This window comes from Cynocephalus volans, chromosome 1 (assembly GCF_027409185.1).
Source record: "Cynocephalus volans isolate mCynVol1 chromosome 1, mCynVol1.pri, whole genome shotgun sequence".
Taxonomy (NCBI): Eukaryota; Metazoa; Chordata; class Mammalia; order Dermoptera; family Cynocephalidae; genus Cynocephalus; species Cynocephalus volans.
This window is the reverse complement of record NC_084460.1, coordinates 17,695,605-17,712,696: the sequence shown is the minus strand read 5'-3', so window position 1 is coordinate 17,712,696 and position 17,092 is coordinate 17,695,605. Positions and strand designations below refer to the sequence as shown.

At 40.3% G+C, this 17,092-nt stretch overlaps 1 protein-coding gene across 1 annotated transcript in view; it reads left to right on the top strand.

The window, feature by feature from the left end:
* Positions 1-17,092, top strand: part of SLX4IP (SLX4 interacting protein) — a 187,159-nt gene that overhangs the window by 105,742 nt on the left and 64,325 nt on the right. Inside the window, exons 3-4 of the mRNA XM_063078482.1 lie at positions 12,289-12,378; positions 16,747-16,867. Of these exons, the coding sequence (XP_062934552.1) occupies positions 12,289-12,378; positions 16,747-16,867 (211 nt within the window). The remainder of the gene's footprint in view (positions 1-12,288; positions 12,379-16,746; positions 16,868-17,092) is intronic.

Genomic DNA, 17,092 nt, shown 5'->3' with positions numbered 1-17,092 from the left:
GCTTTAAACAAGTCCTGTGACCAATTAACTACCTCCCTTTATTCCCCTTTGTAGTTCTCTAAAAATGGGTCAGAGGAAGAAAAACTCTCTCTCACTAGCAGGCCTCGCCTGTGTTTGTCTAACATACTTCTGTCCCAGTTGGTATTTCAATTTCCTGCCTTAGGCATGAATTGGTTGAAAATTCCCTTTGAACTCTTGTTCATTTTGTAGGAACTTTCACAGTGATGAAAGTAGTTATAGGATTGTTTCCTGAGCTTTCAGAAGCAGAGCAGAGGAGGGAGTGAAATTCAGCAGCAAACTTTAAGATTCATTCTCAGCAAAAGCAAGGGATTATTATACAGTGGCTGCAATAATAATTTTAAGAATTCTAGGAATTCTCAAAAACTTGAGTTTTGTTTTCTGATTTGATAAAGCAGGGTCAGGGTGAAAGGTGAAGGGAAACTTAAACTTCTTAATCCTCTAACTAGTTTTTTATTGCTTCATTTTCTATTTACAAGGAAAACACCTTTAAATAAAACAGTTCTATTGGATCAGCATCTTTCTTGGTAAAGTTCATAGAAATTTCCCAGGTTAGTCCCTGTCATTCCCTTACATGAAGTCCTAAGGAGCCTTCTGGAATTCCCTGTGGGATGGGAATCCCCTAGCATCACCAGGCACCTCCTTTTATGGGGTTCCCAATGTTGTTTGCTCTTTGTGGTTTTAGTCTGTCACCAAAATAATAGAACCAGGATTTCTGAACTGGGAGTCACTTTAGAGGACTATCTGCACTGTCCAGTACAGTAGCCACTAGCTACATGTAGCTTTTAAAATTAATAAATTAATTGCATATTAACAAATTTAAATTAATTAGAATTTAATAAAATTCAAAATTTGTCCTATCCTCATTTCAGGTGCTTATTAGTCACATGTGGTTCGAGGCTAAGATTTTGGACATGGCAGATATAGAACATCTTCATCACAGAAAGTTATTGGACAGCACTGGTCAATTTTGTCACTCTTCTTAGTTGAGATACTGAGACAATGTCATTATTTGTTAACTACTCCCAATTTGTAGTTAACTACTGTTTGTTAACACTGCACTCTCTATGTTTTCTCTTTGAATTTAATCATAACGACATCTCTGCCAGGGCAGGCATCATTGTCTTCATTTTTCAGATGTAAAAAGACTGAGATTAAGAGAGGCCAAGGAACTTGCCCCAGGCCGTACAGCCAGTAAAAGGGCAGTCAGTGTGTGGACACGTATCTGCATGATTCTAAAGCCCATGCTCCTCTGTATGGTAAAGTGTCTCTAGAAGACAAATCAGATGTTTCCGGCTCTCATAGACTCCACTGCAAAGTAAATAAAACTATATTGACAGCAAATGTTTAAAAAAAAAGTCGGTAAGCCTACATCTTTAGGGGTATACTAAAAAAACCAATTATCAATAACCCGGGTGCTTCACCTGCCTCTCTATCCCTTAAGGTCCTAAAGAACTAAAAAGGACTGTTGTTGCACCTTTGAAAGTCCTGTTAATATTATTTTATCTTGGCTCTTTTCAAAGAAGAATTTAGGTTAATCAATTTACTTTCTTCGACTGATCTTCATGACATGGTTTTAAGTGTTGCTGCTATCCCGGTCACTCTTATTTGACTACCTGACATATTGTCTCAATTTCAATATTGAGAGTAATACAGCACTAAATGCTTAAAGCTCAGATGTCTTATCACTAATTCTGGCACTTACTGTTAAGTCCCCCTAAAATGAAACTAACGTTGACAGCCATAGCATTATGCTGTCCACTCACAACACCTATGCTTGACTAAGAGCACCTCTGTGCTTGGGCTGTTAGTTTTATGGAGCTAAATGTTGGCCTTTACGTATACCCTTGTTAATTTCTGCCTAGTTAGATGGATCTAATGTCTCTGAGTCACAGAGATCCAGTTTTAGTTTCTTTTCCCAGATCTAGTTTTCGCTACTGCACATATTCACTGTCCCCTTCTGTGCAGCATCACCCACCTATTTTGTGGGCATGTCTACATATCTTCATCCATGTCAGTGCTAAAAATGTGGAACAGGCCCAGGGTCAAGGAAAAAGCTCTTCACCATCTCTCTCCATGTTATTGTTTGGCCATTAGTGGCTCCTGTGGTTATGGCTGTTTAACTGGTTATGAATTCACCTAATCCTATTTTTGTGTTTTTTATTCACCAGGGCTCATTTGTTCATTTATAGATTCATTCTGTCAATATTTATTGAGCTTCTACTGTGTGCCAGGCCCTATTGAAGGTAGAACTGTTTAGGGTTGCTAATAGATTGGATGTGAAATATGAGAAAAGGAGAGGCATCAAAAATGACTCCAGGATTTTGACCTGAACGACTGGAAGAATGGAGTTGCCATTTACCAAGCCAACTTAGCTAAACCTGGTGGGGGCAGGTCGACAGGTAAAACATCAATAGTTTGGTTTTGAACTTGCTCAGTTGTAGATGCCTTTTCCAAGCGTAGATGCCTTTTTCAAGCAGAGTAGGCAATTGGATATATGCTGGAAGTCTTCATGCTGCGGTTGTGTTTCAGTTTGCAGCCTCATGTTTGAATTCTATTTGTCCCCTGTAAAGATTACATGTAGCTCTATCTTTGGCCTGTCGAAGTTGGCACCCAGTTTAGAAGAGCAAATGTAGCCCCTTTTATCAACATTACTTACACAATATTAATACCCCAGAAAAAAATTAAATGACAATTAGATTGAGCAGAGAGTGTCTGTCCCAGCTTCATCTGGCAAGTCCTTTGTTGTATTAGAAAGTAGATAAGAGGATTCCAGAGGAAAAAAGACTAATGTGCAGGGTATTCCTCAAATTTTTTTACATTTAATCAAATTAATGGAATTCCTCTGAGTCATTCAGAATCCCCAGAGTATTCATGGAAGACTCTTTGGTTCCACCCAAGAAGTTAGGAAAATTATGCCACCTATCTTTCATCTTCTTTCCTATTTCAAGAAGTTTCTCTCCAAGGCTGGCTACCCTTTAGAACAATCCACTAATCTAGACATTGATCACTAGGGGAATATTTACAGGGTTTTTCTTTTTTGTTTTCTTTGACTCATGTATAGTTTGTCATAAATTCCTCTAATACATGAGCTGAACTGCTTTTCTTTTATGTCAAGATTCTTGAGGGATATAAAAGAATATTTTCTAACATGTTAATTTATAGAGAGTTTAAATTTAAACTCACATTCCAAAGCTTCATGATCACTCATGCTGGATAAAGTTGTGGACAAAATTGCAGGGACTGATACTCCTATTATTTACCAACTCCATTTTTAGGTTACAAACTCCATAATTGATCTTGAACATGCTCCTGACCAGCCTAATGTTGCTAGATGTGGATGGAGCTTGTCTCCTAGCCACTCCAGACCTTCTTAAGTTGGGCCCCTATAGACGAGCACATAATTTCTGTCATGTCATCTTTTCATTTCATGTTCTCTGTTGCAGAAATATGTAAGAGGAGAGTGCATATTTTTACCTTGTACTCTGGTATGATTACAGGCCATCTGCTGTTCTTCTAAGAAGCAGTGTGTGGCCAGAGTAAAACTGCAAAAGAATTACGAGGCATTTATTAGCTCTTAGTGGGAATAGGTGGAAACCTATGCCCTACCAATTTGTAAATCTTACAGACCCGACAATTCAGAGTTCATTTAAAACGCCCTGGAATTTGAGGCAAATTCTACCTTCAGAGGAAGAAAAGAGAGAAAAAAAGCAGCCAGCGTTTCTTTCTTGAGCCATTTGTATGGCTGGCGCTGTGCAGAAAGAAGCCTTGTGCCTACATTTTCATTTTATCCTCAAAACAGCTCCGTGAGATGTATTTTGTTACTGTCTCCACCTTACATTGTAGAAGCTTACCCAGAATCTCAGAGCCACTGAGGTGCAGGACTGGGGTTTGAAGTCAGCTCTCTCCTGCTCCCAAGTCATGGTGCTCCTCACCACTGCATGTGCCACCAGCTGTCAGCCAACGAAAGGGGCCTGCAGTTTCCATGTGAAAGAATAATTTCCTGAAGATCATTAGGGAAAGTATCTAAAGAAATGAAGTCTATTCTTATCTTTCAAAGGGAGCTACTGAAACCCTGTTCCTAACTGTACTCCTCCACAGTGATTGTTTTTCGAGTCTGTGATTCAGCCTCAAATTCTACGAAGAGGTTCCAGTGGCATATGTTAAATTTAAACATCTCCTCAAAGTGCCGCTTTGGTTGGCCGTTGCTTTATTCACAGCAGCATTTTGCTTCCCTTTCCAAATCTTATCCAGGGAGACTGTGAACCACCCTATCAGCACTCTAGGCAGAAAAAAGAAAACTCTTTCTTAGTGGGAGACCGGGGATGATTTACTGAGTGACATCAGCTCACTGTGTTCTCTCTTTTTTTAGAAGTTGTCATCAAACCCATGAACCCTGCTGTTTCCTCATCTTTCTTTCTCATTCCTTTGTGATTTGCTCCTTATCCTTGTAGACTATTTTCCCAACCATAGCAATAAATCTATTATGAAAAACAAGTGACTGGAAAGTTGTACATCCCTGACTTGTAGTCCAGAGTCCCACAAGAGACACCAAACAGGAGAGAGAAGCTCCCTCCCCTCCTGATTCCTTTTCACCTCAGACAAGCCACCTTCTGCCCTGCATCCCTTCCAACCAGGAAAACTTGAGTCAGAGAACTAGTCTTCCACTTGCAACCAAGGAAATTCCCTCTAATGGGTCACATCATCAACCAGGGTTCTGACTTGCATCTCGTTCCACCTGGCTGGTCAGAAGGTGAAAAAGTAGTCATTTGGCTTGGAGCAGTGGCCATCCCTGCCCGTTTCTGGGGTGACAGTATCCGGTGAATATGTGAGGCAACCTCAGTTGTAAATCGTGAGCTTGATTCTGTAGTGTTTCTTGTTCTGAGAACAGGGTGCGGGTAATCCCTCTTAGAGCACAAGGTAGCTACTTCAGTAAGTCTCATCACTGATGTATATTTTCATTCATTTAACAAACACTTCATGACCGTTTTTGTGTCAGACCCAGTACCTGCTGGTAACAGAAGGCAGTTCCTTCCCCCAGGCCACCTGGTGGGAAATGGAGATATGTAGTTATGTGTTCATAGCCTGTGATAAGTTCCACAGCAGAAGCATGAACAAGGTGCTGTGGCTGTAAGGAAGAGTTTAATCTGGCTGAAGGTATCAGGGAATTCTTTGGGGAGGAGCTCACTGGTTGCTAAGATTTTTGCCTCCGCCAACTCCATTGAGTGTCTCCATTTCCCATGGCTCATACCATGATTTCTAGCCATGGGACTGGCATTTTCTGTTACTGATTACCGAGACCAAAGCATGCCCACAGAGGTCAGCACAGTAGGAAATGTGCTCTCCTGCTCTCTGGTCCAAAAAACAGTGAGGGATTTTACTGCTGCCACTATTGGGCACCCTGCAGTGGACTGGTGGAGGACAATGCGAGGTTCCAGACTTGATGTGGCTCTTTTGGAACCTTTACAGGAGGACAGACATTTTGTGTGCAGGTAGAATCCAAGTACTTGTTACAAACCAAAACAACCAGAAGATGGGATCTTAAAGTGGAAGGTGCCTTGAAGGAGACCTAGTTGGATCCACTAATTTTATTCATTTTACATATAGAGGAACTGACACCCAGAGAAGGAAGGTGGTACAGTCCTTCCCAAGCCAGGGCATTGTCAGAAGAGTCACCGTCTTTGGACTTCCAGCACTAGCCATTCTCCCATTTATCATAAAGGCTTTCTCCAGGCTTTCTCTGTATGCTGTGATCTCAAATTCAGACTGTGTCTAATTCTGTTAGTAAGATTATAGAGTGTTCTTGTACCTGGACTGACAAGTATTGCCAGGTTGGCAAGGCACTGCACCAAACAAAACCCAGCCACGATCACCAGGGATCTTCTAAAAGAGTGCTCTTAAGTTTCTCAGAGTTTCCAGAACATTGAATGGTAATAGTTTCTGCCTCTCTGGATTGTCATGAGAATTAAATGCAGTAATGTACAGGAAGGGCTTGACACAGTATTTGGCACACAGTAAGTGCTCAGTGAACCTTAACTATTGTGACTGCCAACTTGTTCACCATTAGTAAGTTTTTGCAATTGGACTGAGGATATAGTATATTCCAGCAGAATGACACTCTATTCTCTCATCCCTTGACCTATTTGCTGGTTTATTGTTTATGCCAACCAAATGGTATGCTGGTTTATTTTCTTGAATATAAACTCAAGCCTGGATTTCTCGGGCCAGTCTTTTACTTGAGGAGCAGGCCAAAGAGATTAAATTGACAACATAGTTGCATTGACTTTTCTTCAGCTTTTAACTCTCTGAATAGGGAATCTTAATGTCAGGAGAAATGTCTTTCTAGATGTAGTGTCGGGAATGATTGAGTTACACTCTCCGCTGACTCCTTCCCATCTGATGGACTCTGACTGGCCTTTCATTCTTCCCACTGGCAACTAGGAAACTCAGAGCCAAATGTTGCAAAGACTTGGGACTAGGGAGGGAGTTTCATACATACCTGTCAGTGGCTTCATTTTATATTTTTACCCTTGTTTCATTACCTATTTTCACCATTTTTAGTCTTTGCCTTGTTACTTGAAGCTGCCTTAGGTCCTTAATGCCAGGTGGGTGTAAAACGCCAGTGACAATTCGTGTTGCCTCTCAGCAACAGACGCTAGATACAAGCTGCTTCTGGACAGCCCCATAGGTATGGTCGAAAGTGTTTCCTCTTGCTTTTGTCTTCTGAGTATCCTTAGAATCTGCCCCTCCTTCGTCACCTCAGGGTCACCTTCCATTGTCTTTTATTTATGTCCTTGTGTTGGTTGTGGACCTGTCTGCCTGGCTCTGGTGACTTTCTCCACCAGCCCACCCTTCACAGTCCTGCCTGAGAGCGCTCTCCAGCCCTCCTCTCTCCTCTACCCCTCGGCCTGTCTGAGGCTCCTCCGTGGCCTGAGCCTTCCCATCCTGTTGGCCACATCTTCTGGTGTTGCCTACATCTTCTGGTGTTGCCTGTGGTTTCACACCATGAGACTCTTTTTCTGTCCCAAAGCATGGTGAACTAGTCAGGCCTCTTTCTTGGCATGGGTGCTATTTGTTTTCTTTCTCCATCACTTGCCCTGTTCTTCAAGACTGGAGGGCATCACTTTTTCTTCCCTGGCCTCCCTCAGGCAGAGCTGTCACTCAGCTAGCTACCTCTGGTCCTTGGGTGTGTGCTGTGGTCACAAATACTATAGTGCCCTGTGGCCGCCCCTCCCTCTCTTGGGGCTGGCCCAGTGCCCCTGTGAAACTCAGCAAGTGTTTAATGAATGAATGAACAAGTGAGGGAGAGGATATGGGAGCCCTTCCACATCTCTCAAGAGTCCTGAACCTGCTCCAGAGATTCCTTCGTGTGTGAGAAGTGTTAACATTTTCACCTTCATTTTATACTTCACGTACAATCAGAAGACAAGGTCTGCCACCTCTGAAGACTTGGAAATAGTACAAGTTAAATGGTAGCTCTGGAATTCTTAGGAAAGAGGTAGAAAAAATAAAACCAACATGCCTGGTTGGCAGTGAGTTTACGGTGAGGTAATCCTAGGATCCTTGTATTCCCTTTTTTCAAAGTATAAAGAATGACTGGTTGTCATTGGTGATGACAGTTGTCACCACTCCAGAAGGAGAGAGGAAGTTGTTCTATGATGCATCAGTTCCCTGTGCTGAATAGGAATGACTATTTCCTCAGAAAGGGCTTAGAGCTCTCACTTTGCAGATAAGGCTGTGATTTGTCCAGAAATTAAGAGATAATTTGTTGTCATTTGCTCATTCGTTCTTCCTTCCTTTCATTAAATATGAAGCAATTACTATGAGCTGGTACTGTGCTAGTCACTGGGGAAACAGTCGAGAGAAGTATGGGTCCTGTCTCCACCAGAGCTGACAGTCTCGCAGGGGAGGCCCCTACACGAGCCAGTCATTGAATGCAGAAGTAAGTAAGTAAGTGTATGAAGAATGGGTCTGATCCAAAGCAGGGAGAGGAAACTGTTCAGAAGAGCTTCACAGAGATGGCCAACTCCTGCTAGGGTTGGAAGGTGCATAGAGTTTATCAGGCATGGGAGCAACGAGGCACATTCCAGGCACAGGGCAAAGATGCTGAAGAGCAGCTGCAGAAAGGTGGGGCTCGTCAGAGGCCTGTGAGGGGGCACTCTGGCTACAGCAGGACGGGGCCAATCCAGTTCGTGTGTTCCCGACTGCCCTGGCAGTGGTATCAAAGCCTCATCCAGAATACTGATAGAAGTGGCTCTCATATTCCAAGTGGGAGATGATGTGGGCAGCAGAACAGAAGAGGAGGAGTGTGTTAGAGGCCTTTAAAAAGTAAGATTGACAAGATGAGGTGCTGATTCTGGAGGGTTTGGGAAAGGGAGGAGTTAGGGGTGACTCCCAGGTTTTTGGCTGAAACCTCTGGGTGGAAGGGAGTAGAAGCTAGACCAGACCCTGGCCTGTTGACTCACAGCCCAGCACATGGGGTGTGAAGTTGTTTCTAGTTGTCTTTGAGCTGTTAAAGAGATAACTTAGTCTCTGGAAAATGATCATTGCTGGCCTGAAAAAGAAGTGATGGTTATCCTGTCGCTCCTCTCAGAAGAGAGCTGGAGAGTTTATCTTCTGAGAGTAGAAATAACCTCCTCCTAATTAAGGAGAAGGAGAAAAGGAGGCTGTGCTGCTTGCAGTGGTAAGAAGCTCCCCCCACCGCCCCACTTCTGTTTACTCATGGGAGAAAAGAAGCAAAGCTTTGAGAGCAGGGAACTTTAGAAAGGCAAAATACCTCTGATTAGTGTGGGAATTTGAGAGAGCTCATGCTGGAGAACTCGGAACTGCTGGCTGCAGAGGGAGAGCCCGCCATGGGGGAGGGGACTGCCTGCCAAGTGGTGGAATCTTCCAGAAACCCCAGGGAAGTTTGATCACTAGAGTAAGATGCGATGATTTATTTAAAAAGAGGAAAAAAAGACATTCTAAGTAGTCTACTTATAACCAAACTTAGACTAGGTTATTTGTGGTCAAAGCCATACACTGGTGAGAATAATACCAAATTGGACCATACTATTTAATTCTTTAGAAAGTTACTATGATATAGTATCAGTTCAAGTTGTTCAAGCATTATTTTAAGAATTATTTCAGCTAATGGAGGGATAGCAGAGAACTTGTTTTAGACTGAAGAAGCAGGGCAGAGCACCTACAGAAAACCCTAGTAAAATGTGTAAGGCACATCTCACTGCTTTGAAGGGGCTTTTATTCCAGAATCCCTGGAACTCAGTGGGACTGTCATAGAATTCAGAGGTTCAGTGAACTTGCGTAGGAAAAAAAAGTTACATCTTTATTTCGACCAAGTTCTAGTAAATTTAGTTTTACTTTTATTATGAATGTAGGATTCAAAACACAATAGCCTGAGCAGTATTTGTCACCATTAGAAATTACACTCTTTTCATATAATATTGTAGTTGTTACAGATATCTGAAAATATCATTTATGCTCATTGCTACTTCAGATTTATAGTAGTCACTAGATCTACCACTATGTCACAAGATCCAATGCCTTGATAAACATGTACATATATTACTATATCACGGTTTTTTTAAATTTGATAATTATGCCTCAGGGTAATTGGTTTTCTTCTTAATCCTATGGGTTTTGTTTTATGCATTTAAAAATTCTTTTCTTTATTTAAAATTTTTAAATTTATTATTTAGCATATTCATTCTTACAAATCGTGATATTTCTTTATGCCCTTTGCCCTACCTGAGCAAGTTTCATCATCTTCACATATGGCTAAAGAAGTCTAAGGCATATGAAAGGTTAATATTCCCTGGCTAAGATCATGTAGTTGTGGCTTTCGACCTCCACCTGGTGGCAGCATACTCCTTAACGGTTAAATCTATAATCAACAGTAGAGAAAAAACTTCAAAAATAACAGTATACTTGAGTATGGTTTTCAAACATTTTTGACCACAACCACAATAAGAAATAGGCTTTTCATTGTAACTCAGTACACTCATACTTATATTTCACAAAACTGTTTTGACCTTACCATGTTACCCATTGACATTTTTTATTGTATTGTAATATTCTCTCCAATTCTTTTATTAAAATAGTTTAGTGGGTCACTGTGCACTGTTTGACCACATAAGAGAGCATCTTCCGTCAGGCTTCACTGGTTTGTTACCTAGTGAATTTGATGTTAGTCTCCCTCGAAATACCCGTGCATTTTCCAGGGATATAATACCTGCATTTTAAATAACCGCAAACAAATATGTATGCATTTTACACAACATTTAAAAGATTGTTTCTTATTGATGTATACTTTATGTGCAGTGAAAGGAGCTAATCTTAGGTGTATACCTGAAAACTCCATCAAGATAGAGAATATTCCCATCACCACACAAACTTCCTTTGTGTCAGTTCTCAGCCAGTTGCTCTCTGGGCAGTCATTGTTTTGATTTCTTTCACCGTACATTGGTTTTGCTGTTTTAGAATTTAATATAAATGGAATCATGTAGTATGCATTCTGTCAGTCTGGCTTCTTTTGATCAACCTAATGTTTGGGGGATTAATCCATACTGAGTATATTAGTAGTTTGGTGAGTAGCATTCAATTGCATGAATATACCTCAGTTTGTTTATTCTTCTGCTGATAGACTTTTGAGTTGTCTTCCATTTTGGTTATTATGAATTAAATTTCCACGAACATTTGCATACAATTGTTTGTGTGCACATACATATGTTTCATATCTCTTGGATAGATACCTGGGGTGGAGTTGTTGGCTCAGTTAGTAAATAAATTTATGCTTAACTATAGGAAATTGACAAAGTGCCAAAGCAGTTAAAGCATTTTACATTTCCACTAACAATGTATGAGAGTTTGGGTTGCTCCATCTCTGTACTGACATTTGGTGTTGTGTCAGTCTTTTTAATTTTAGTCATTCTGGTGAGTGTTATAGTTGTATCTCTTGGTGGTTTTAATTTGCATTTGCCTGATGACTAATGATGTTGAACTTGTTTTCATGTGCTTATTAGCCATTTATTTATCTTATTTGTGAAGTATCTCTTCAAGCTTGAGTTGTTTGTTTTTTTAACATCAATTTGTAGGAGTTCTTTACATGTTTTGGATAGCAGTCCTTTATGTCAGGTATATTAATTTATGGATACATTTTTATCCCAGTCTGTGACATACATATTCATTTTATTAATAGTGTTTTTTGAGGAACAGAAATTTTAAATTTTGACAATGTCCTATTTAACAATTATTTCTTCAATATTTAGTGCTTTCTGGGTCCTGCTAAGAAATCTTTTCCTACCCCAAAGGTCAGGAAGATAGCTTTGGCTTTTATGTTGAGATCTGTGTTCTCTTACATCCCCAACCTACAGTTTTGGTTTTCCATTTCTTTCCAGATTCTCTTCGTTATCTTGTGATTCTCAGAAATTACTTTACTCATAAGGTGTAAGGATTTATAAGGCTACAACTTTTCACAGGGTCTGTAGCTGTGCTATGTAATACGGAGCCACTAGCCACATGCCAATTTAAAATTTAGCTTCTCAGCTGCAATAGCCACATTTCAAGTGCTCGGTAGCCACACATGGCTATTGGCTATCCTATTGAACAGTGCAGATATAGAATATTTCTATTTTTTCAAAAGTGCAGGACAGCACTAGCCTGTGGAATAAGAATGGAGGCAGTCTTTGTACAGTTTAGTAGCGTATATTAATGAAGCTGTCTTGAGTTTTATTAACCGACTTCCAGCATCTACCTTCCTCTTCTTAGCTCTTTCTCATTATTTCGTGCTTCTGTTTCTATTCCAAGATGTACTGTCCCTGCCAATCCTTTTGTCCATCTAAAAATGCAGTAGCATATATCTTTTCTTTCCTACTTAGAAAAAAGAATTCCCCTGGCTGTGCATGGGATCATTCTCTTCCAGAGCCTACCTAATACTGGCCTATTTAACTTCTCTTAATGTTTGATACTCTTCCAGCTGCCACTGGGATGCCTGGGCAGCCCCTTTCGAGGTGTGGTCTAGAGATAGGTATTTTGTCTTATCTATCCTGATTAACATTGTATTTCTTCCTGGCATTTCCACTGTAAACTTTAAACTTAGGAAAATTAGTAGGTTATGACCTGTAGCCCTGTCCCATATTAAGATTTCTGTCCAGTAGTGAACTTTGTTGCCAATTCATCATGAGCAACCACATAGGAATTTGTGAGATTTTCTCTCATTGTTTGCTGGGCGTGAGCTGCACAGACACTGACTCTGCCATTAATGTCTTTCAGTGTGGGAATTTTGCTGTCCTGGTGGATCTTCACATATCGCCGCAAGATTCAAACAAAGATACCAGCTGGTTTTCTGAACAGAAGAAAGAGGTATAAAACTTTTTACTATTTAAATGCAAGTAGCTGCCACTGCTAGAGGAAATTTTAGCTCTTTCCAGCTTTCATTTTCATTAGTGGGGAAAAAAATATTGAATGGTATTTAACCCTTGAAAAACATTGTTGTATTCCCAGCAACAGACATACATATACCCACATTCTTTTCCCTTCAAAAACTAACACATCCATACACTTCATATACTGCTCTATTATTTAAAACAGAAATTTCCTACCCCTTTGTTTTGGGGGGAAGAGGTTCTCTATATTAAAAAGAGCAGAAGAAGTTAAAGTGATTATTCCAGGTGAGCAGGGATTTTAATCTGGTTGTGAAGGACTGAGCACCTGGAGCAGGTGTGCAGGTTCCCGCAAGGCTGATCTTTCACACCTGTCTTAAATCCTCATCTTTTATCTTCTCCCATCCTTTTATTATCACGAGTCTTTGACAAGTGAGGAGGTGTTTGGCTGTGTTCCTTCTCTCACGTTGGTCAATCCCTAAAGGAAATAGTTGTGTGCCTCGGAGTGTGAGGTTTGGCCCCCCGAGCCTCAGCCTCATCTGCAAATGAAGGGGTTCGACCATGAGCTAATTCTACTCCTGGTTCTAAGTTTCAGTGATCCCACCCAAGTGCTGGAGGCTCAGAAGGTGCATTTAGTTCTCATCATGTACTTGGCTTCCTTCTCCAGACCCCTCCTTACCAGAGAGCAGGGATAGCCAGGTAGCAGTTTTTATAGAACTTTCAAAGTATCATCACACCTTGTTTCCTCCAAGATGTTCATTATCACAATTGCTTTTTAGAGCGATAAATAGAAATAACTTTTATTAAAAGGTAGTATATGGAGAAGAAACTAGTGAGAGTAGCCAATATCAAAAACCAAAAAGCTTTCCTGTGATAATTGTTTTCAGTCAGCTGTTGATCACTAGCCCCCTCTACCCCAAATGTATAGGATAATACATTTTCAATCAAAAGGTAGTATCATCAGGACTTTGCTGGCATTATTTTGCAAAGGTTATCTGGTGACCTGAAGCTGAGAAGAGGGAGGCACCAGGTTCAGAATGATGGGATTTATTGTTCACGTAAATAATTGTGGACTCTCCTCTTTAGGACATTGTATTTAGCAGGCCCACAACTCCTCTACCTCTCACCTTCATATAATCCAAGCTTTAGCTTACTAACACATGTCCCCATGATTTAAAACTGTTCGTTTATTTCCCCCATAGTGACTGATAGTCACCTGAGAGGACCTCACCTGAAAAGCTTCTGACTTGACTTACATTAACAGTGGTCTAGAATCTACTATTCCAGGCCCAGATTTTCTTCCATTCTCTGCCAGCTTTACCACCTCAGCCTTAGACCTTTCTTGTTTGTATTTAGTTAGTTTTGCCCAAGAGACAGTATATTTGGAATGCTTAAGAATAATGCCATGGGCCTGTGGATCACTTCCTAGCCAAAGCAAGGTTTTTTCAGGGTGCCACAGGCAGCTGTGTTGCTCCACCTAGTACCTACTTCAGGGCAGTGAGGCATGACTTAGCAAAGACATGCATGCACGACTGGACCTGCAGAGCCACGCTGCAGTGGTGGCTGTGAGAGGGCAGGTTGTGCCAGCTAGCCGAGCTCTCCTCTCAGAGCCAGGAAGATGGTTTGCTCTTTCCACCTGAAGTTGTTCCTTTTAGAATATACATCACTGACATTAAACTTGCTCAGGGATTGTGTGTGTGTATGTGTAAGAAAGGGGAAAAACTAGTTGAGGAAAGGGTCTAACTTTAGCCTCTGTTCAGAGTCTCAGTGCTTTCATCTTTTTTATCGTTAGATTGTCTCATGATTGGGATTTCATGAGCAACCAATTTGATTGCATTTTAACAGTCACTTTATATAGTGAATGTCAGAGTCTCGCCAGTTAGCTCAGTTGGTTAGAGGGCAGCCTTATAAAATAAGGTTATGGGTTCAGATCCCTGTATAGGCAAGCCGCTAAAAAAGAAAAAAAAATCAGAAAAGTCTATATAGTGCAAGTCTAAGAATATTCAGTTCCTTTTTAGAAAAAGGAGCTAATTACATGTATTAAACATGTTTATTTTGAATCCAGCATAAGTAGTCTTTGTACCTAAACAGTTGAGCTCAAACTGTGCCATTTGAAAACTTGAGGAAGTGAACATAGGACCTGGTTAGCCTAGAGATGCCATACATATCTCTCTCTTGCTCAGTGATTTTAACTTGGTCTTTTCATCTGCCCCTCAAATGTAGCTGGGAGTTTTTCTTTTCTTGTATTGCTCGGGTTCCGAAGAGATTGCTTTGCTGAGTGTGCTGTGGTCACTTTCTAGGGTATTTTGACTACATTGCATGGTGTACCTTTCATTTGTCAAACCTAACTTATGGAAGGAAAGCCCTGAAACTAGAGGGAGAAAGTTTATGTGTACGGGCCTTTGCTTTATTTTTGTTGTACTATTTTTAGTTCTAGCCTTATAGGGCATTTATGGCCAAATTTTAACAATCCTGTTTCCATGCACGTCTTTCACATATTTCCTAGCTCAGTCATAGTTGAACCCTGCATGTGAAGCAAAATTCTTTAATTGTTAAAATAACAGTATGAGGCAAGGCTGCCTTTCTGTTGTGTGACCAATGCCAAACACTCAGCTGCAAAGGGATAGCTCTGTGTTCCACAGGGCACTGCGTCTTTGGGCTGCAAAATAAAAAGCAGGAGAAGAGACCCATATTTGTATTTTATCTAGAAACTCACATTTGAGAGTTAGAACAAGGGTTTCTGTACTGTTTGAGCAGTACAAGTATTTGCAACAAAAGTTTCACTGTCATTGCTTTTCAGAGCAGCCTAAAACTTTGTTCTCATTTTAATTTATGAAGATTCTAAGAGATCAACCTGAGATGGCATCGCAAGAAACCAGTGAAACAGGTTTGAGGTGACCTCCGCACGTCTGAGCTGCTGTAGAGTCTTTGGGAATAGAAGCATAGTGATCAGTCCTTACATATCAGTTCTTACTTTAAATTGAGAAATTTTGATGTATGTGCAATTTTCCCTCCTTTCCTACATTACATTATGTTCTCCTGGTAGTGCAGGAAACACTACACACAGTATCTTCCCATTGTGTGGTTGGACTTTTAAATTTTTGTTTTTCTTTTTATAAATAATACCAATATGTAAAATAATTGACATATCCAGAAATTTGCTAGCAATATGGGATGTTGAAATTGAATTAAAACCATGTATTTCTGTAACCTAATAAATATTAATCTCCCTTAGAAATACGTGAGAAGTTAAATTATTGTCATCATTAATAGATGAATGTAGTGCAGTTTTAACAGAAGCACATGGGCATAGACAATATAATCAACAAGAGTGTAGAAGAAAATTAGTTATGATTTCCAGTTCTCTGTTTAACCCACCACTCAAGCCTGTTCCTTCTTCAGTAGATTTGTAAACCTGAGGCCAGAAACTAATGAATGAAAAGTATTTATATGAAAAAAATTTTCTGAACCAAGTTTGAAAAATGGGAATTTTTTTTCTAAAAATCACTGTTTCTGGCTCCTTTTGAGAAAATTGGAAGATCTGGCAACACTGTATCTGTAAACATGACAACAGTCCACTGAAACCATGGGGCTGCTTGCTGTTGATGGGGCAGTGGTCTGGGTTGCCGTTGTCATCTGCAGTGACACTAACAGTAGGTGAATATGCTCTTCCTCCTATCTCCTTCCCTTGTCCACAGTCCCCTACCCAGCCACATGGGCACTTCCTTGGGAGCCTTCCTGCTGGCCTTGGCTGTATTTGACTTCTCTCTTCTCTATAGGTCACAATACAACAACTGATTGATATTTATATGAAAAAATTCTTTACCTCACTGATTTTATCACCTTATCACCCTGCTGTTTACATTTTAATGTGTTCTTATCTTCCTTTCAGAAATGTGAAACTGATGGGCCGGCCCGTGGCTCACTTGGGAGAGTGTGGTGCTGAGAACACCAAGGCCCCGGGTTCGGATCCCATATACGGATGGCCGGTTTGCTCACTGGCTGAGCGTGGTGCTCACACCAAGTCAAGGGTTAAGATCCCCTTACCGGTCATCTTTTTTAAAAAAAAAAAAAAAAAAAAAAGAAATGTGAAACTGAGGCAGAGAGAAATAAAATGAATTTCCCAGATCACATAGTAAGCCAACATCATGGTTTCAAACAAACCTCGGTAGCAAATTTAAGTCTGCAGTATATCCACGAGCACATATGACATTCTTTTCAACATTCATAGCTAAATTAAAAAGGAAACAAAATAAAATGTTCAGTGTTGACTTTTTAACATGCTATGTTAACTTTTTTTGCATTGCATTCAATTAGAAAGTCATATCCAATTTTTTATTTACTTTAGGAAGTCTGTTTACTGTTAAAAGAAACCATTGATTCAAGAGTTAAGGAGTACTTGGAAGTTCGTAAACAGCACAGGCCGTCAAACGCAGAATTCACAAGATCCAGTCCCTTGTCCTTAAAAGGTAGGCACAGAGAACTTTGATTTTGGACAAAGAAAACAAAATTTCTACTTTGTAGAGATACAACTATGTTTGACTCTGACTGTCATGTTAGTATAGTGATGCATTTAAAAAATATGTTCTAATGAAGATACTTTGTTTGAGTAAAGAAAATTAACCAAAAAGCCCCGCGGGGCTTTTAATAGTAGGCCTATTATATAAAAACAGCAAATAAAACATTCCTAAGGA